The sequence below is a fragment of the Cygnus atratus genome, chromosome 4 (genome assembly GCF_013377495.2).
Source record: "Cygnus atratus isolate AKBS03 ecotype Queensland, Australia chromosome 4, CAtr_DNAZoo_HiC_assembly, whole genome shotgun sequence".
In the NCBI taxonomy this organism is placed as follows: domain Eukaryota; kingdom Metazoa; phylum Chordata; class Aves; order Anseriformes; family Anatidae; genus Cygnus; species Cygnus atratus.
The window spans coordinates 16,392,597-16,413,347 of NC_066365.1; the positions used below are offsets into that span (position 1 = coordinate 16,392,597).

The window sequence follows — 20,751 nt, forward strand, 5'->3', positions numbered from 1 at the left end:
ATGTGTAAGGTCACAAATCCTTCTGGTCCTGGAAATAGGACGTGACTGTGGAGGAGGTCTTTGTTTCATGATAAAACTGGTTAAAACGTAAAATGCCAATCCTCTGTGTCAGAAGGACTCAGGATCGGTGTACCAGAGAGCTATGGGCTTGTGGAAGCTGATGTCTTCACTGCTGTCTTTCATTGTTTAACCGTGTGATTTGACCACACTGAAGAAGTAGCCTTAACAACGGAAGAGCTCTTCTTCCAGGGCAGGCAGTACTCAGACAAACAACCCTAGATAGTGAGGAAACAAGGTAGCCTTTCGGTGGCTTCAGGGAATTTATCAGTGTCTGCTGTTCTCTCCTGTTTGCTTGGCTTTAGGTGAAGAACTGCAGTGTTTACATCAGTGATGACTCTGCCTTTGAACCAGAGGAGCAGTTCCAGGTCTACCTTGGAAGCCCACTTGGAAACCATTGGAGTGGAGCTAGGATTGGGAAGATGGATGTGGCAACCATAACTGTCACCAACGACGAAGATGGTAAGCAAGGAAGCTCAACAAGGATGGAGGAGCTGCAGCGTAGGAGGCAGTTCCAAGGTGGTCAGCATGGTCTCGTCAAGAGTTTGCCGTTCAGTGTAGTGCACGAGTGCACTCAGTCGTGTGGTCACAGCTCTGTTTTGTTGGGTTCACTCTCATGGAAGTACTGGTCTGTGTGCTGGAGGACCACGGGCCTGTGTGTAGGACCAGTGTGGTCACTGCTGTGGGGGCTTTGTGCAGTGAGTTGGTCTTACGGGAGGGATCAAGTAACACCGAACTGAACCCACTGTTTGTCCCGTTCCCCTGCTGTTGTACAGGGAGCTGCTGTGCTACCCCTGGGAGATGTTGCCTTCCCTCTGCAGTGCCACAGCCTGGAGAGATTCCCGGAGAAGCAAGGAGATGCAGGGTCCCATGGGTGTGACGGGGAATGGGGCCATAGCGCCATTGCTTGGCACGGGCTGAGAGCACTGATGGCCGGGGGGGTGGGAATCGTGTGCCATAGCCCAAGGCACATGTTTGATTCTTGCCCCATTCCAGCCCTTACAGCTGCACTTTTGTCCCCTGCTTGCGAGCCCCTTGCTCTGCAGACATGTAGATACAGTCTAAAAGGAGCTGGGCTTGGCTCACCCTGCTTGCTGAATGCTGTTCACCTGCAAACAGTCAGCTGGTGTGCAAACCTGGGGCTTTTTCTTCACCACTGTCTCTCTAGCACCCACCATTGAGTTTGAAGAAGCTGCGTACCAAGTGCGGGAGCCGCCTGGCCCGGAGGGCGTTGCTGTTTTAAATATCAAGGTGGTCCGCAGAGGGGATCAGAACAGGACCTCAAAAGTCCGCTGTAGCACCCGGGATGGCTCAGCTCAGGCCGGAGTGGATTACTACCCCAAGAGCCGAGTGCTCAAATTCAGCCCAGGTAAGGGGTCCCTGGAGGGGAGAGAGTTGTTTTGTTTGTGGTATTTCCTCCGTTTTTTGTTGTTTTGTTTTGTTTTGTTTTGTTTTATTAATGTATTTCAAATATACTACATGAGGCCTTACCATGTGGTATTTTTTGAAGTGTGACTTTCCCTTGGGCTGTAGCCGTACGCTCTGCTACAGCTATAGTTTTGTGATGCAAAGAGGCTGAACAGCTAGATGAAGGGTGCCCAGAACAGAGGAAGAAGCACTGGTATTTGGCAGGTGAGGGAAAAGTGGTCCTCAGAGATTCAGCAGAGATCTTTCAGGATCCTGTAAGAGCGTAGACCGTGTTGCTGAGACCAAGAAGCCGTCACAAAACAGTTCTGCCTGCTGGTGAGAGAGAGAGCATTGTTGCTCGCAGCAGAGGTGGGATGTACTTCGGATCATAGATTTTTACTACAGACAGCTAATATAAGACAGGCATTATTAATCCTCAGATGGCATCTGCTAGTAAATCTATCACCTGATCAATCAGATCCGTTGTCATAGTTGGAGTTTTATGTATAGACTCCTGTGTGGAAAGGGCTGAATTATTAGTAGCAATGAGTGGAAATAAAATTTATAATGAGTATTTTGTCATAATGTTTCAGTGGTCGTGGCGTAGACCAGCTGTGCATTTTTTTAATGAGAACTTCAGAGCAATTTCCTATGATGAATCGAGTTCAAGTTCTCTCTGTTTCTCTTGCGCTTCCTCTCACAGGTGTGGACCACATCATATTTAAGGTGGAGATCATGTCCAATGAAGACCGAGAATGGCATGAGTCCTTTTCTCTAGTGCTGGGTCCAGATGACCCAGTGGAAGCTGTTCTCGGAGACACCAGCACTGCAACAGTGACTATTTTGGATCAAGAGGCATCGGGGAGCCTGATCCTACCAGCGCCTCCAGCGGTAAGCTGCCCGTTGCAGTGGATATGATTTAGTACCCTTCAACTGAAACCAGACTGAAAACTCCAGCGGGTTTCTAAAGTAAATTTTCTAAAGTAAAATTAAGAGCTGCAATCATGTGGCAGGCTTAGAGTGTGTGGGAAAGATTGTGTTTCCTAGTCCTCCCCTCAGCCCCGAGTGAATGCTGCTGTCTTGCCTCTATACAGGTCGTCACCCTGGCTGATTATGACCGTGTGGAAGAAGCGACCAAGGATGGTGCCAAGAAATCCCCTTCCCCGGGCTACCCGCTCATCTGTGTCACTCCCTGTGACCCTCACTTCCCCAAGTACGCGGTCATGAAGGAGCGCTGCGGCGAGGCTGGGATCAACCAGTCATCGATACAGTTCAGCTGGGAAGTAGCAACCCCCACGGATGGGAACGGGGCCAGGACACCTTTTGAAACAATCACCGACAACACGCCATTCACCAGCGTCAACCATAAGGTGCGTGGCTAGGTGTTGGCATGAGAAGGCTGCAGAAGCACGTGGTGCAAGTCAGCAGAGGGCTTGGTGCAGCTCTGTTGGTCTGTGCGTTGTGTGATCACTCATATGTGAAATTTGGCACTGAAAAAAAGTGGCTGTGCCTGAAGGGGAGCCCAACACGCTGCCGTGACCTGTAGTGCCAGCTTTCGGTAGTGCCATTGGCTGCTTCCTTTCCATCCTGCTCAGGTTGCAGGAAGGGCTGAGCTCAACTTAGGAGCCACTGTTCCTTCAGGCAGTCATTTTGCTGCTTTGCTCCATGTGTGGCCTGGGACCTGCCTGTCCCTGGACTGTTCACGTCCTGCCCCACAAGCAGAATTGCTATTTTCCTCTAGGTGCTCCCAGCTGTGGTGTCTCAGCTCTTCTCAGGCATCGAGGTCTGTTTCTAGACCACGCACATTCATGCAGGAGTCTGAGCCATGTCTAATGGGTGGTGCACACTTTGGTTACACAGAGATTAAGACCTAAAGTCTCCTCAGATTTGGGAGTTAGCACGAGACATGGGGGCCTCTTTGGGGAAATTTATTTTCTTTTGGCTTCAGAAAACTTAGTGCTGTTTCACTGAGCCTGCTGAAAGCGCTACTTCTGTTGCTGTGGGAAGCAGCTGTGAGCACTCAGACACTTGAGTTAAATCCCTGGTGGCAAGGGACAGATGGAGCTTGGCAGGTCGTAAAGAGCTCAGGCTCCCTCTTCCCCTTCCATCAGTAAGTGGGCAGACTTAAGTAGCTGTAAAACACCCAACAGATTCAAGCATCTTTTTCAGCATGGGTGACAGTCGCACCTGCAACCTCCGGCCAGGCAGACACTGGCACTCACATGCTCCCATTTTGCACGTGCAGTTGTCTGCCCTGCCTCTGTGCCGCCTCAAAACACCAGGACAACGTGATTTTGCTGCGTTGAGAGATGTAATGCTGGCGCGTTTGACCCACGTGCACATTTCTCTCCCCTTGCTCCCTGCAGGTGCTGGACAGCATTTATTTCAGCCGGCGCTTCCACGTGCGCTGTGTGGCCAAGGCTGTGGACAAAGCTGGCCATGCGGGCACCCCCCTGAGGAGCAACGTCGTCACTATAGGGACAGACAGTGCCATTTGCCACACTCCCGTAGTCGCGGGGACAGCCCGAGGTTTCCAGGCACAGTCGTTCATTGCCACTCTGAAGTACTTGGATGTCAAACACAAGGAGCATCCCAACAGGTGTGAACCTGGAGGAGGGGAGCGAGGAGACCCCACATCCCTTCACGCGCCCCCCGAACAGCGCAAGGGTGCTCAGGGAAGCGCTCCCACTCTCTTCCTCACACCCTGCCCTGCCACAGGGGTGCCCTCCCTCTCAGGAAATGGGAGTTGGTGGGACAACGCGAGGGGCGGGTGTGTAGATGGGGGAATCTGGCTGTACCTAAAGATGAGATTGCCAGTGCCAGGCTTGCCCTGTCTGTGCTGCGCTGCTGCATGGCATGGGGTAGTGCACGAGGCTCCCGTGCCTGCCAGGCTGTCCTTTCTGCTGTCTCATCTGCTGTTTGTTCCAGGATCCACATCTCGGTGCAGATCCCTCATCAGGACGGTATGCTGCCCCTCATCTCCACCCTGCCACTGCACAATCTGCATTTCCTGCTCTCCGAGTCTATCTACAGACACCAGCACGTCTGCTCGAACCTGGTCACCATCAGAGACCTTAAAGGCATCTCTGGTAATCTTAAAAGCCAGCTTTTGTTTCCTGAACTGGGGAGGAGGGAGGAACCAGTGAAGAAATGCAGCGTAGGCTCTGTCTTCCTCTGAGCTCTCATGACATTATGTAAATAATATTTCCTGTAACAAGTAATCTTCCTGTGCTAACAGCAGTGAGCAGAGTTGCCCTGTTGAAGATGAGATGCAATGCATAGGAATGGTTAAATTACAATGGGGTTAAACAGCGCTGCTGTTTGAAGAGGTGGTAGGTTCACACCGTGCTGGGGATGTTCTGCTTTTCAAACCTGCCTTGTGATATCCATGCAGATAGAGAGGGATCCATGGGAAGCACATCACTGTGTCTGTGTCACTGAGGTCTGCAATGTGGCAAAGGGAAGCAGTGAAAGCAAGTCCATCGCTAGAGGAAGTGCCAGAGCTAGAAAAAAAAGGCAGTTTGTGTCTCTGACAGTCAGGGTAATGTGGTCCATGCTTGCTCCATGGAGGGCAGGGGGTGGTTGTACTTCACTCTCTTCGTTTCATACTCAAGCTGTTCTACATTAAAACTTGAAGTTTAACTTCAACCCTTAATTAGTAGGTTTATAAGTTTGCTTTTTAGCATTGTTGCCCTATTCCTGTAACGCTTTCACTCTTGAAGATCTGTGTGTGTTCAGTTTGACTGCTGGGGTCACGGAGAGGACCCAGGAGGTGTCCCCAGTGTGTTAAAAGTCACCAATACGACCTGAGAGTGAAAATGGGACTTCAGTACATGGCCTCAAACTCTTCAAAATCTGGACTGATCAGTGTCCTGATGTCTCTTAATCCCAGAGGCAGGGTTCCTGGACGAAGTAACGTACGATAGCATCGTTCTCGGCCCTGGCTATGACCGCCCTTACCAGTTCGACCCCACAGTGAGAGAGCCAAAGACAATCCAGCTCTACAAGCACCTCAACCTGAAGAGCTGCATTTGGACCTTTGATGCTTATTACGACATGACTGAATTAATTGATGTCTGCGGAGGCTCCGTAACAGCGGACTTCCAGGTGAGATGGCATATCCACAGCTCTTTCATGTAATCCAGATCTTTGTCCATTCTCAGGCAAAGCTCCACTGTATGTTCATGAACATTTACTGGGTATTTTTGTTGCTCTGCTCTATACAACTGAAGCACATTTTTTCCCCTTTTAGCAAGAGGAGAACAGTGCTTTGTGAAATGCACTTAAATAATTTGTTTCGGTCAGGGTGACGTGGGCTTTATTCTCTTAGAGTGCCTGTAAAATATCTTTTGTTAACATAAGGGTATGCTAGAAATACAAAACATTCACACCTGCGCTCCATTCTTTTACAGCTTCGACCATATCCTTAGCCAATATGAATGAGCAAAGAGCAGAGCAGAGGCCCATCAGTTTGTACTCCTCAATGGGGTTCAGTGGAGGCGGGTCATAGGAGTTTTTAGGTAATGTCTTAATTAACTAACTGACAGACCAAAAGCCAGAAACGCTCTCCTGTAAAAAAACAGTAGCTTTTGCTACTAAGATGTGTCTCACTGCCCTCTCGTGGATGGATTATACGTGTACATCTCTCTCAAGTGAGCATCTCATCTGCGTTAGACTGAATTCCCAGTCGGACTGTTATGGCCAACATAATCTATTTTAATTCCTGCTGGTCTGAAATAGTTTGCTAACTTTCCCGTTACAGCTCCAATTATTTGCACAGATCCAGAGAAGCTCCTTGAACCAAGCAGCTGCATAATTTAGTATGTGGAGACTGGCACCAGCCCCTCTGGCATGTCTCTTCTTGAGCTGTCTCGGAGGCTTGCAGAGTGCAAGCTGCACTCCACAGATAAATGCTGTATGCGCAGCTGGAGAGCTGTGGCATACCAGGTGCGCCTAGGGGCAGTTCTGAGCGAGCAGAATCGCTTATTTTTAAATGGGAAAAATTTTGAGGTGAAGTTCTGACCACAGCTCCTTTTGTCAGGTGCATTAATGACAGTCCAGTGCTAACTTTTTTGCGTATCAGTGAGTTGTTTTCATTGCAAATTCTGGTATTATAATGAGTTTGGGATGCCCCAAAAGACTGCAGGCATCTTCATTTATGTCCATTGCAGGTACTCAAATCCACACACTCTGGGGTCTAGAGCGATGCATATGCTCTTATCTGATCCTGGACTCGAACTTGAGCTTTCTCGCCTCTCTGGAGAAGCTCGGTGAGGGTTTCCAGCATCACTTACTGAACTTCAGGTTCACAGTGGGAGCAGAGAACCCCCTAGACTCCAGGGAGAAGAGGGCTGCTTTGAGCCCTTTCCAAAATTCCGCTCTCTATTGGTCAGGGACATAACTTACATGTTTATCATCCAGTTAATGCAAACAAAAATCACTCATTTTTCTAAACAACCTTTTACAAATCTGTTCCTGTTGTGTGATATGGGAGAGTAGCATTCCCCAGCCTGCTCGTGTCTGTGCCACAGAGCCCACGTGATGCAGGGGTACCGAGGATGCTCGGAGGTGCAACAGCGTGCAGTGACCCGTGCTGCTCTCCCCGATGCATGTGTGTCTCGCCCCACTGCACTGCAGTCTGCAATGTGGATGCAGATGTTGTATTCCTGCAGTGAATAGTTTAGGCACCAAGGGGAAGGCAAAATGACTTGCATCTACGTGCTTTCCCTGTTTGCAGAGCAGAACACGAATGAAGTGGGTGCTGTGAGTCCAGGCCAGTGACTCTCCTTTGCAAAGTGCATAACCACTTACTGGGTTTTATTGACAGGTACGGGACTCTGCTCAGTCCTTCTTAACCGTCCACGTCCCTCTCTACGTGTCCTATATTTACGTGACAGCACCGAGAGGTTGGGCTTCTCTTGAGCATCACACAGAGATGGAGTTCTCCTTTTTCTACGACACTGTTCTCTGGAGGACAGGTAGGTCCCAGGTGTTGGAGGGGGCACAGGAGAATTTCTTTGTTCTGTTTTTCAATTTTCTTAGTTTCTGCACTGCCACTGCAGTCCTGAGTTTGGGTAGTGCTCACTGAAGTAAAGGGTATGCAGGCTGAGTCCAGGAGCGCCTGCTCTTGTGAAAGCTTGGCAAGGGAGCTGTCATTGCCCCCGGCCTCTCTGTTAGTGGAAACATTCGTCGCTAAGGTACTGCAGGAAAAGAGCTACATCTTCATAGGGGTCTCCCCAGCCAGGCCGAGGTTGCTCCCTCTGGGACATTTGGCATGATTTCTCCAACACTTTCCAGCGGCTGTGGGAACCGCAGTCGGGTTCCTCAGCCTCCTGGCTCTCACAGGTGGGATTTTCCTATCGTGACCCCTTGGTGGTTAAACCCCCAGCACTTCCAGCAGTGAGCCCTGAATCGTTCCTGTCCTCTGCTGGTGGTGACATCCAAGACCTTCCATCACTGTGTCTGTGTGGTTTATCCTGCACCTGGGAGTCTCCCATTTCCAGCTCGTTTATCTTTCTTTCCCACAATATCTGGAGCTTGTGTGCCTGCAGCCTTGAGGGGTATTGCTGCTCCTGTTGGCACCTTGGGTTTCGCCCTGGTGGTGGTGATGCCGAGTATCCCAGAGGAGGGACCCGGGATGCTCAGGGGCTATGGCCAGGAGTACCCAGAAGCAGTCATCCACAACAGCCTCCTTGGTGTGTGTATAGCCGGTGTAAAACAAGGTACGTTCAAGGCACATAAGGGGAAGTTCATGTATTTGCTTCCTTAAGGCTTGAGTGAGACTGACGCAGCACGTGCGGACAATGGAGGAAATCATAACTGACACACTGCAGGGTGTTCCCAGTCAAACTGAGCCTTTCTGGAGCTCTCTCAAATGCTGCTTCTGGAGCTACCTAGGGCTGACAGACCCCACGTGAGGACTTGTTGTGCCACGCGGCCTCTCCAGTGACTCTGTTCTTGCTGCACCACACAGGGATTCAGACGGACAGCGTCCTTTCAGCCCGACTGCAGATAATCAGGATCTACATCCGTGAGGACGGCCGGCTGGTTATCGAGTTCAAGACCCAGGCCAAGTTCAGAGGTGAGAGCGCTGTGAAAACGCAGATCGGTTCTGAAGACTCAGGCAGGAAAACAAGCCATGACCAAGGACAGCGTTCATGTTCAAAGCGAGTATTTCTGCCCGAGAGCCAGTTTGCTGTTCCTCTTAGTAGCCTCTTGACCTAGAAATACTTCCTCTAGCCAGTCTGCTACTACTGAAAGCTAAAAACTGCACCTGGATGGGAGGGAGGCACCAGCAGCTGGTGCTCTGAGCAGGCTCTAAAGTCGCTCCTGAAGAGAGACTTGGAGTCCCTCTGTGCTGAGGTGTGCGGCACGGGTCTCCCAGTACTCCGCCTGAGCTGTCACCTCCTTGTCCTCGCCACAGGGCTCTTTGTGATGGAGCACCACAGCCTGCCCGATGTGAAGTCATCTTTAGTGACTCCAGACCACCTGGGAGGGATCGAATTTGACCTGCAGCTGCTGTGGAGCGCTCAGACTTTCGACTCTCCCTACCAGCTCTGGAGAGCAACCAGCTCCTATAACAGGTGAGGACAGCGGGCTCAGCTTCCCAAATCCTAACAGTCTTCCTAAGTAATCAGCGTGCACGTAATTAGCAGCAGCAGAGCAGTTTCAAATCCTGGCCAGAGAGCACAATCCCTGTTGCCCTTTCAGCAGCCACAGACACAGCAAGCACGGAGTGGCCAGGAGCCAGCTTTATTTAGGGGTTCAGAGCTAGAGTGCGCAGGGTGCTGCTGTCACTGCTGGAAACACTGCTCTGTCAGCTGTGTGAGTAGGGGGAAAAAAACAGTTCATCTTGTAAAGGCATTTTTCTAGGAATTAGCTAGTGCGTATGTGTATGTAAATACCGGGGTGACAGCGTATTCAAGGTGGTTTTTGCAGTCTGCAAGTTAAAGCAGGATTTCATGTTCACAACCCACTTAACCATTAGTGCCAACCAACTTAACCTCCTTGGAGGAGAGAGGTATGTCCAGAACTAGAAATATTTGGTTCACTAAAAAAAAAAAATCCTTTTTATTATTATTTCTGTCTGTGACTGTTTCTTCTTTCATCTGTGCTCCTTGCACAGAGGGTCAAATTAAACACTGTCAGTCAATTTCATCCCTCCTGCACCTGCTGGAGTACACGAATGTTTCTGGGGTTGGGTTATGTCCTGCCATGAACACTGTCCTGCTGACTTTCCCTCATTCAAAACCCGTGGGTGTTAGGCAAACGCATCAGCTGGGTGAATGGCTTGGAGCCTGGTTTGGTGACCGCAGTGTCTCCTCTCTGTTCTCAGGAAGGACTACTCTGGAGAGTACACAATATTCTTGATCCCCTGCACTGTGCAGCCCACGCAGCCGTGGATAGAGCCTGGAGATAAGCCCCTGCCCTGCACGGCTCACGCTCCCGAGCGGTAAGGAGGCACCATCGCCACCTCCCGACCTACTCTCAGCTGGTTTGGGTTGTTTGCATGGTCCCAGGCAGCCTGTGTCAGCAGAATGGCGAGGGCGGGAACCTCCCCTTTGGACTGTCACACGTCTCAGCCCGCGGTTTTCAGCCATGGGGCTGTGGAAGCCTGCGTAGTCTTTGGTTGTCCTAGATGGAATTAAAACCAAAACCTATTGTCAGAAGGCTTCAGCTGGTTGTGCAGGGCCTGGCACTGGAAAACGGGGCAGGGTGAGGGGAAACATGTAAGCTTGTGTTGAAAACCAGTGTTGTATGGGCTGCTGGGCTATAAACAGTAAAAGCAGGATGGAAGAAAGGTAAAGCAGGTGTAACTTCAAGTCACCAGCACATAACTTCAGATGTGTCCAAACCAAACCTCACCTTTTTCCTTTCCCGTCCCAATTTCAGATTTTTGATCCCGATTGCCTTCCAGCAGACCAACCGCCCAGTTCCCGTTGTCTACTCCCTAAACACGGAGTTTCAGCTCTGTAACAATGAGAAGGTGTTTCTGATGGATCCCACCAAATCCGAAATGTCTCTGGCAGAAATGGATTACAAAGGGGCTTTTTCAAAGGGTAGGATTTTTTTCGTTCCTGTTCCTGGCATGGTCCTGTTTTCAGAACTTCCATTCCTGTGGTAGAGGAGGGTAAAGCTCAGATTTGGCTTTGCCTCTTTTACAGCACCAGATGGTATTTGGAGCACATCCACAGCCCTGTGATACCAGGACCAGAATGTGCTCATGGCAGAGCGTTCTGTCATCTGCACGTGCATATGTGCAAAACCACAGCCACCTGCAGCCTGACGCCTGTGGCTGTCACAGCGCTTCTCTCGTGGAGCTTCTTGTCACCGCCTTCTTGATGTCCCTTGGAGAGTTTAACCTGACTTGTTCTCCCAACCTCCCCAGGGCAAATCCTGTATGGCCGCGTGCTCTGGAACCCCGAACAAAACCTGAACGCCGCTTACAAACTGCAGCTGGAGAAGGTCTACCTGTGCACGGGCAAGGATGGCTACGTGCCTTTCTTTGACCCAACGGGAACCGTCTATAACGAGGGGCCCCAGTATGGCTGCATTCAACCCAACAAGCACCTGAAACACAGATTTCTCCTCTTGGTAAGCTTTCTGCCCTGGAAAAAAACACAATGTGGAGCGTTACGTGCGATTGTGTCTGGATAAGTCTTGTCTCTTAGCTTCTTGCTAACCTAAGGGACCTGTGAGCAAAATGACATGCCTGCTTTTGGGGAGGGGCTGCACATCAGGGAGCACTGTGAGGGGTCCTTACTGAAACAATTTGCTTGCAGAGCTCTCCTCTGCTTCTGCTTCGTGTTTGTTTTTCCCCTAGTGCAAACAAATTCAGACTACAAAGGGATGAGAAGTGAAACGCGGTGGCTTTTTTGTAGTACTAGGCAGACATATCCAATCTGTAAAGATAAGGCCAACTTCTCCTCAGTCTTTATCCCTGAGTATTTTTTAGTCTAAAAAAAAAAAAAAAAAAAAAACAAATGAGGTAGAAAAAAAAATGGGTGTACCAAGCTTTTAAATATTCTCGTGATCTCTGTTTATACCATGGCTTGGAATTGACAGGACTGGCAGCATATAAAGGAGGATCTGTTTATCAGCTACACAGAAATTCTCCTTCGCTGTATAAAGCTACGACTACCTCCCAGCCTGCATCCAGCTCTAATTGCATGTTTTCAAATTAACATTTGCAAATTAGCATTGCTTTCCTTCACACTGCCACTGAAGCAGCCCTTGAAGGCTGTCTGTTCAGCGCGTGACGCTGACAGCACGCGCTCCCGCTCTGATTCCCAGGACCGAAACCAGCCCGAAGTGACAGATAAGTATTTCCACGATGTGCCTTTTGATGCGCACTTTGCTTCTGAGCTGCCCGAGTTTCAGTCAGTGAGCAGCATGCCCGGAGTCGACGGATTTACTCTGAAGGTGGATGCTCTCTACAAGGTATGTACTGAGTGATGGTGGTACACCAAAACTAACTTGTCTCTCCAGGACTTTCCAAATGCTTTGGGAATTACAGGCCCAGGGCCTGACACTGCCTAGAAGAACCAAATTCATGCTAGGGTGGGTCTGGCAGCCTTCTGCAACACAGTGCACTGGCTCTCCTCTCACACTCACCTGCAACAAGGTCTCCCTGAAGCGAGGCGGACTCACGTACTTGTTGTGATCTGCATTTGCAGATCATGTTGCAATAGGCCTTTCCTTGATTTGCCTCAGTCAAAACACGGGGTGAGAAATCAGAGTTCCTTCCAGCTGCGGGGCACATAAGCTGTGCTGTCTGTGTCTCTGGGGATGAGCAGAGCTCAGAGCTTGCAGTTCCCCTTCCCACTCACAAGGGCAGGCGACCTCTGGCGTGATTCCGGTCTGTGCGTGGAGGCTGGCTCTAGCCTCTGGCCCGAGGCTGGCTCGGAGGAGCCAGGCTGATCAGGGCAGAAACCTATGGGACACAAAGGAAGCTCTCTCCACAGGGAGCAGAATTCTAGATTCTGAGGCTTTTTGGTCCCTCCCCAGAGAGGCCCTCTTTTAACCTGGTGACCGCTGTTGGCTTAAGTGACTTTGTGGCATTCCTAGGATTACACCATAACTTAACAGTGGAGCCAGTTCAGAAGCAAACTCCCACACAGAAAATGGAGACGAGGAGTTTGTTCTGGTGGTTAGGGCTTTTTTCAAAGGACTCAGGAAAACAGCTCATAAAAGGCGGGTTAGAAATGTTCCTAAATTAATTGTTGTAGTTGCCAAAAGCAGGCAAGAAGACTGAACGCCTCACCTGGTGATAAATATCATTGCTGGTGCTTATAAAAGCACACTGAGCTTTTTTGCTGGTATTTGCATGAATCAAAAAAATGGGGGAAAAAATGCATCAAGTTCTGTGTTTACCAAACAAGATCGCTTCATCTAAAGCCTGTAGTGAAGGCTTCCTGTGTGCGTCTCCCCTTTCTCACAGGTGGAAGCTGGGCATCAGTGGTACCTTCAGGTCATCTACATCATCGGCCCGGAGAGCATCGCAGGGCCTCGCGTTCAGCGCTCCCTGCCTCACCACGTGAAACGCAGCCGCAGGGACGTGGTGGACGGCAACGGGAGGCTGGTGCTGGACGACTCCTTGATCTACGACAACGAGGGCGACCAGGTCAAGAACGGCACCAACATGAAGTCACTGATCCTGGAGATGGAGGAGGCCGTGGTCGCAGCCTCCTTATCGCAGACAGGCGCGTCCCTCGGGAGCGCGTTCGCTGCCGTCATGCTGCTGGTGCTGGTGCTTCTGGGAGTCTGCCTCGTCACCAGGAGGTGTCGGAAGCTGCAGAGGAAGCGAGAGGCTGCCCGAGCTGCCCCGGAGGAGCATCCCCTGAACACCAAGGTGGAGCTGCCCAAGGGCACGGAGAAGGTGGTGAACAGCCAGTACTGCACCGTGAGGAACATCAACATATTGAGGGAAACGGGGGGCGTCTCCAGCCTGAAAGGTAGGAAGGTGAAGCAGGTGAACTTAGAAGTCAAAGTCCACAACAACTTGCACGACGGAACAGAAGTTTAATGGAGCACATACTTTTGTTTTCTAAAAGCTTTTTATAACTTGTAAAAAAGAAAAACACAGAAATGAAAAACAAAAGGTAAGTAAAACTATGCTGATATTTTTATACTCTCATGAGAAAAGGAGTGGCTCTGGCTTTGTGTGATGAGCAGCAGTCCAGGCTCCCACTCCTCTGCCTGCGACCGAGCTCCCTCATCGCACACAGCTCGTTTGTGCTGATATCTGAGCAGGGGAAAATGCCGCCGGGGCAGAAGTCCCCCAGGGAAGGAGGCCTCTGCAGCGGGGCCTCGTTCAGCCCTCACGAGGAAGAGACCGTGGTTCCACGCGGGACCTGGCGGCGCTTTCAGCTATCACTGGGAAACTTGATGCATTTGTGGCACTGTGTTGCTGAGCCTTGAGCACCCCAGTGTGTGCCTGCAGCACATGGGAGCAGTTCCCACCTCCCTCGGGGCAAAAACAAGAAAAGCAACTTATCCTTGTGTAATAGCAGAGGCAGGGTGACTCGCTTTGCTTCTTAAAGTGAGGCAAAACTAGACAGAAAACCCACTTGCAAACATGGTGCTCAGTATTTTGGGATTTGGGGTTTCATTTTGCCTGAGCCTCAGGCACTGGCAGCTCGGCTGCAGCCCTGTGGGGGTTTTGCTGCAGTGGTGCTCGTGGCGGGGGGGTGTGGGGGGTGGCAGGGACATGAATTGTCACATGGGGCGTTAATTGTCACATCTCACCGCACTGCAGAGTAAAGTTTGAGTATGAACCTATCAGAGCGTGACGGGGGTGTCCTTTCCCTGCGCCTCCCTGCCTTCGGCCTCCACTTCTCCCCACTGCAGCACGCGGGGGAGGCCCCTGGCCCCCTGCCCACAGCATCCAATGGGGCCGTGGCAGCAGAGTGGTCGGTGGGGAGCTCCCCAGGGGGTGGTGGGGCTGCGAGCGGTACCTGGGGGTGTCCTTGGCCCCTTTCCTGCCCCAAGCCCTGCTGCTGCTCCCCAGCCGTGCAGGTGCCCCCATCCCATCCTGAGGCCGTGGCCCAGAGCTGGGACACTCCGGGCTCCAGTGACAAGGCCACCACATGTCCCTGCCCAGGGAGCAGCCGTGAAGGTGACTTCAGGCAAACAACCTGACAAAGGCGGCCATCTCCTTGGCCAGGTGCCTCCAAGCTCTGTGGACATCCAAGATGTGCCAGAAGAGCTCAGCAGGGGCCCTGATGATGAACAGAGCCAGGAACTGCTGCTGTGCACCCGGTTACTTAGCTACACCAAAAAGGTACAACTAAGTAACACGATCGACCTGAAGGGAGCATCTCTGCAAGAGTTTCTCTGCAAAAGCTTCCCTGCAAAGACTTGGCATGAGCTCTCCCAGACCAACCAGACCCTGGCGGGGACACCTGGCTGGCTCAGTGGTGCGCGTCATCTCTGAAGCGAGACTTTTTTACACCATCGATCCATTCCAGTCCTGGGAGCGGTTGCGCACTCACACCCTAACTTCCCCCCAGTAATCTGTGGGGTTCAAACCCTGGATTTTGAGTTGGTTTTCTGTCCTAACAAACTGTTCCCCACGTACTTCTCCATGCCTCTTTTCCTGTGCTGCTTATGCTGCAACCTTGGAGGAGAATGGCATGCAGCACCAGTGACTTGAATGCGCCCAGCAGTTTCAGTGGCAAGGTAAGGTGTCCTGCTTTCCTAATGCTCTCGTCTCTGATCGGTGTGCAGCATTGTTCTGGAACGTTACCACAAATCACAGACCCCAGTGAAAATCCATACTGGAAACCACCACTTACACCTAACCCAAGTTAATCATGCAGGTGATCGGAGTTCTCCTTTCAAGCTCTAGAATTGTTGGTTGTGTTTTGCAGCTGTACTCTGAGGGCCCCATCAGAATTACCTGGGGTTCCCATAGTGGAAGAGTCCTCTCTATCTCTTAAAACAATTCTGTTCAGGAAGTGATAGCTGAAACTGAAGGATAACAACTGCTCCTGCTTTACCAAACAGTAAAGTAACCATACCTGTAAAAAGGCAGAGTTAAAGAATGAGTTATTCCCCCCCCCAAAGACTGAGTTTTCCATATCATTGTGCGCACTTGATGTTCACTCTGAATGCAGTTACACGGGCAGCACTAACAGCAGTGCCGCATGGACCAGTGCGGGTAGAACCACCAGAAAACTTGCTCCAAAATACTATAGCAGGCATGCAGCAACTTCATTCGCAGCAAAGTAAGTGTACCCCTGATTCCTGGCATCGAGAGTGACTAGACTCGGCACAGCAAGTGTTAGCTAGCAGCACTGACTGTTGCCCTGTGAAATATTTTCAGCCCTTTAAAACTGACAGTCATACGTAGTCAGGGAAAATAACAGGTCCAGTGAGACAAATGGCTCTAGCTGCTGACCTTCTTCCCCAGGGGTGCTCTTACTGGGAGCAGGCTTTTCTCCATAAAGCCCCAGGCCTCCGCACAAGGGTTAAGCGGCTGCCACACGTAGGTGTACACCTCCAGCAGCAGCTACACAGACGCTCCCCCTGCCCAGCCGTCCCTGCTGGGGGTGGTGTGGGCATCCCCCACCTCCCTTTTGAGCCACAGAGCTGTTGGTGTCAGACATCCACTGTCAGGCTCTGTACCCCAGTGTCCCAGTGCTGACCAGTACAAACTGGTCAGGATGGCTGCATCGCCCTCCCTGGGACCAACTGAGGCAGGCGCCACCAGCAGCCCCACGCAGCCCGTGCCCTGTCCCCACCTCAGGCAGCGGGATCAGCGTTCCCCTGCACACACACACACAAGACCTGTTGCTAACAGCGCTGGCAGCTCCACCTCAGCTCCCAGCTGAGCAGGGGGGAACAGCCCAGCCCGGGTCACAGCCAGCCCCCCGCCCTCCTCGCCCAGGATCCCCCACTTACAGCAGGGAAAGCTCTGTGACAGCCACCAGTGCAGCGCTGCGAGGAGAAAGGCTGCAGCCTCAGCGCGGCAGAGGGAACAGCCCCGGCAGTGCCTGGCAGATGCAGGGAGGAGGCAGAGAGAGGAGGAGGGACTGGAGAGAACAGCCCAAAGCCAGGCTGCTGAGCCCTGGGGCCAGGGGGCTGTCACCTGCAGCCATCGCTACCCTGGGGCAGAGGGGGTGCCTGCTTGGCACATCAGGGCTCTGCTTCTTGCACGTGCTTCTTTACAGAGCCTCCTCCTCCTGTTCTTTTCAGGCATCATTTCCCCTTGGAAAGCTCTTTAGCAGAGCTGGGGCTAACAATTGTCTCCCCAGGTACCAGACCTAACTCTACCACCCCCAGCCATCACACCTGAGGGGGCAGCAGCAATCCAGAGCCATCCCCAATTGCCCAAACAGGCTCCTGTTCTACGTGCTGAGCTCCAGTATCTAGATCACCCCCCCCCCCCCCCCCCCCAAGAGATAAGTAAGTAGGAAGAAAGGAAATGAGTATTCAGTGACATACTGATAAGAACTTAGCTAGTGCAGACAGAACCCACCAAAACTGGTTTGCGGAAAGACAAAAATAAAGCAAGGTTAAATCTAAAGACAAAAGAAAAGCAGTGCTTCCACCACCAGGGGTAGCCCCAGAGCACCCACACAAGGACTCAAGTCAGCCCAACAACATTGCTCAGACCAAGGCAGAAAAGAACAGCAGCACCACAACATCACTCCTGGCGATGCAGGAGAGCACTCAGCACACTCCCTACTGCAGTGAGAAGCTACGTCCCCCAACCAGAGCTTAAATACAGCACCGGGACCAATGGGGAGGTGTGTGGGCAGCGGGGGCCCCAGGTGAGGCCGTCAGGGTGAAGCCTGGATCAGCAGCCACAACCCAGCAGCTCTGACATCTCCCTGGTGGCTTCCTGGCAGAGCACGGGTGACACAAGCTGGCAGCATGCTTGGGACCGAAGGATGAGGCGGCAACATCATCCCCGTTTAGGGTGGGTCAAAGCGTCCTCTGTGCAGCGATGCACAGTGAGGGCGAGCAGCGAGAAACGTGTGTGGTAAATGTGCTGCTCACACCCTGCACACGGTGGTCTTTGTGATACATGCCGTAAGATCTCTGTGGTGAGGTCAGTCCTCTTTTCTTTCCTGGCGGTAGGACAGCAATTGTTGGGCACAGACTACGGACTGAATGTTCACCACCTAACTTGTCTGCGTTCCCTCCAGGAATTGAGATGAGAAGGGACCTTTTCAAGCAGTAAGAGTGGGGACAGCCAGTCAAGGAAGACCCCTTTTCAGCTTTTCCAGATCCCAGGCCCACCCCAAGCTCCAGGCTGACGCGATTTGCAGCCAGCGACATAGTTGGCTGCAGCAGAAGTGAGAAGGTCTCCGAGAAGTTTGCCTGGCGATGGGAGCATCAGTCTCACACTCAGGTGTTTATGTTTTATTATACACCTCAGGATAGATACATCGTGAGGCTTGTGACTGTTGAGGAGTCCCATCTGCCCTGAGGAAGAAAATAGTTCCCCTGAAATTTGACAGACCTCTTTCAAAATAAGCCTGTTACACCTGGAAGAAATAGAAACAGCCCTCAAAATATATCCAGCTCAGACTAAGTACTTTTTTTTTCCTCCCCCAATATCAGTGTGCACACACACTTCAGCTGGAGTGCTTTCTGTCCGCCACCAGACCCGTTAGAGGGGGTTGCCTGTCCCCTCCAGCACAGTGTCCCAGGCACGTGTGCAATCATTGCGTGTTGTGTGAGGGATGGCTGAGAGGATGAGATGTCACTGGCAGATGAAATCATAAAAATGGTTTCCCACTTCATACTGAGTGTGAGACCATGATTTAAGTTGTAGCAGCGATTTGTGACTGCCTAGTCTGGGAGCTCATCAGGAAGAAATGTCAGGGAGTAAGGAAGCTCAGCGATTACGAACCCACTGAAAGCAGGAGTGATTATTAACTCAGCAGGATCTTAGGACAGCACGACAGGAAGAATTTCTGATGGAGGTGGTGGCTTTGAGAGTCCCCTAGGATAGTAGAAAGACTCGAGGTGGGATAGTGTGTATTACTCAAAACCCACGCATCCAGGAAAGGTGAATTTAAAATCAAACAAACTCACAGAGGTACTGCCGAAGGACTGAATGAGGACACACTGTAGGAGAGAAACTGTAAAGAGCTCCCTGTTGTGCAGACTGTACGGCACGTGCTGAGGCACGATCCCAGTTTTCTGTGTTCTTCAGTCTCAGAAGGAAATAGTGGGAAACACAGTGAAGATATTTACCTACAAGCCGATACTGAAAAAGTACGTGTTGGGTATAAGCTGGTGATGAGCAAATTTAGTAGGAAATTAGACGTCTTTTCCATTGGAACAACAGAAGCCAAAAGTGCCCCGGAGTGAGACTCTTGGGAAGCCATCATGGCACGGGGATATTCGGTGGGTGTCAGCAAACAGACTCTGACCCGTGCAGGTGAGAAAAGAGCGCATAGTGGAAAGGTTTGCGTGAGTGACATTTCAAAACCTGGAATGGCCAGCTCTCAAACTCTATACGGCCTCACTGCCCTTTCTCTCCATCTTTTATTAGATGAGACTTTGCAAGGAAACTGTAAGGGGGGATGTGTTACATGTAGAAAAGTGAGTCCAGAAGTTCAGGCAGGCTCAGCAGCGTGTGTACATGTGTGTTTAGGATGTCAGATGTGGGGCTATTTCAGAACAGCTGAGTTTGATCTGAGAGCCTTTAGACCTTCAGCCTTTTACTTCATTACCCTGTTGTGACATTATGCTGCACAGCCTTGAAAAAGGGATTTCAGCTACAGGGAGACTGTCTCAGAGGCGTGGAAGTCCTGGATGCTTCTAAGCCTGTGTCAAAATGGAGCACATTAAAAAAGCAGCCAGGCTGTCAGGTCTGCACAGACAACGAAGGACTGCTGCTGCTGGAAGTGCAGCTGGAGCGGCTGTTAGGTGTTCATTCGTTCCCGCCTTCGTGTCTCGCAACGAAAGATGCTTTATTTGCTCACCAAGGCTTAGAGGGGAACGACCACATTGAGTTTCTACACTTAACCCCACTTCAGGCAGACCAACACTAGTCTGAAGGTTGTACCATCTTTGTCTTGTTGGCAGAATGGACACATCCTTCTCTGAGGGCTTTGTCTTGTTCTCCCTTAGTCGGTACAAAACTTGACAAAAGTTCCAGGCCAGAAATGGGCAGCACCTGGACACCCTCCGAGGGGTGGGGACACCCCTGTGGGTTCCACCTGTGCTCTGTCAGTGGGCGGTCAGCAATCACTGCCTGGCAGCCTCAGGTGGTGGCAGTTAATGTGCGACCTGATTTATGTCTGTCATTTATGTCTGTCATTTATTGCTGTCATAACCCGGGTATTAATATTGAATGTCCTAGTTGTGCACCGTATGGATATTGACAAATAAGTTTGTGTTTATTGATCAGCTCGCCCTGGGCAGCTGCAGCTCGCTGTGCCTCTGGTTCCTGGACAACTCCAGCCCTGGACACCCCCAGCTCGTGGACGTCTCCAACCCCAGGAGTCTCCTGGATGCCTCCAGGTAATTACAGCTTGTGCTTGTTACAACAGCCTGAGCTTTAGGCCAGTTTGTTAATCAATCAGTAATGTGAATATGAGAATTTAATGTCACGGTGGTACATTGCCTAGGTATTGACTAATTGGTTTGCGTTGTAGTTATTGGTTAATTAGCCCTGGACATCTGTGTCTCCCTGTGTCTCCCCCTTGTGGATGGCTCCAGCTGGATTTCTGCTCCAGGTAAATAAACACAGCTCGTGCTTGTTAACCCAATCTGGGCTTTAGACGAGGTCATATACCAATCACTTTTGTAACTTGAATATTAATATTGAATGGCGCAGTTGTGTGTTGTGCAGACATGGATCAACCTGGTTTGTATTGATCTGTTAGTCCTGGACACGGCTATAGTTGGTGGACATGTCCAGCCCTTGACGCGTTCAGCTTGTGCTTGTTGCAACAATGTGGGCTTTAGACAAGGTCGTAAATCAATCACTGTCACAGCTTTAACACTGCACGTGTTGTGTTTGTATGCTGTAAAGTATAGGCTGGTTGGTTTGTATTTTTTTTGTTAATGAGCTCTTTGTGTCTACAGTTCATGGATGGCTCCAGCCCTGGTTGTCTCCTGGATGTTTCCAGCTTATTCCAGTTTCCAGCTTGATGTCTCCTGGCTGTCTCCAGCTTGTTCCAGTTTCCAGCCCTTGATGTCTCCCGGATCTTTCCAGCCCTTCAAGTCTCTTGGCTATCTCCAGCTTGTTTCTGGCTCAAGCTCTTTAGGTCTTGTGCTTGTATAAAAAAAAATAAAGTGCTCTTTTGACAAGGCTATAAA

General features: G+C 50.9%; 1 protein-coding gene across 1 annotated transcript in view; it reads left to right on the plus strand.

The window, feature by feature from the left end:
- Positions 1-13,489, plus strand: part of FRAS1 (Fraser extracellular matrix complex subunit 1) — a 109,708-nt gene extending 96,219 nt beyond the window's left edge. Inside the window, exons 59-73 of the mRNA XM_035541468.1 lie at positions 363-519; positions 1,226-1,426; positions 2,168-2,355; positions 2,559-2,834; positions 3,831-4,063; positions 4,393-4,553; positions 5,357-5,571; positions 7,292-7,442; positions 8,438-8,545; positions 8,888-9,047; positions 9,800-9,916; positions 10,357-10,523; positions 10,853-11,058; positions 11,758-11,904; positions 12,905-13,489. Coding sequence (XP_035397361.1) covers positions 363-519; positions 1,226-1,426; positions 2,168-2,355; positions 2,559-2,834; positions 3,831-4,063; positions 4,393-4,553; positions 5,357-5,571; positions 7,292-7,442; positions 8,438-8,545; positions 8,888-9,047; positions 9,800-9,916; positions 10,357-10,523; positions 10,853-11,058; positions 11,758-11,904; positions 12,905-13,489 — 3,072 coding nt within the window. The remainder of the gene's footprint in view (positions 1-362; positions 520-1,225; positions 1,427-2,167; positions 2,356-2,558; positions 2,835-3,830; positions 4,064-4,392; positions 4,554-5,356; positions 5,572-7,291; positions 7,443-8,437; positions 8,546-8,887; positions 9,048-9,799; positions 9,917-10,356; positions 10,524-10,852; positions 11,059-11,757; positions 11,905-12,904) is intronic.
- Positions 13,490-20,751: the final 7,262 nt, after the last annotated feature.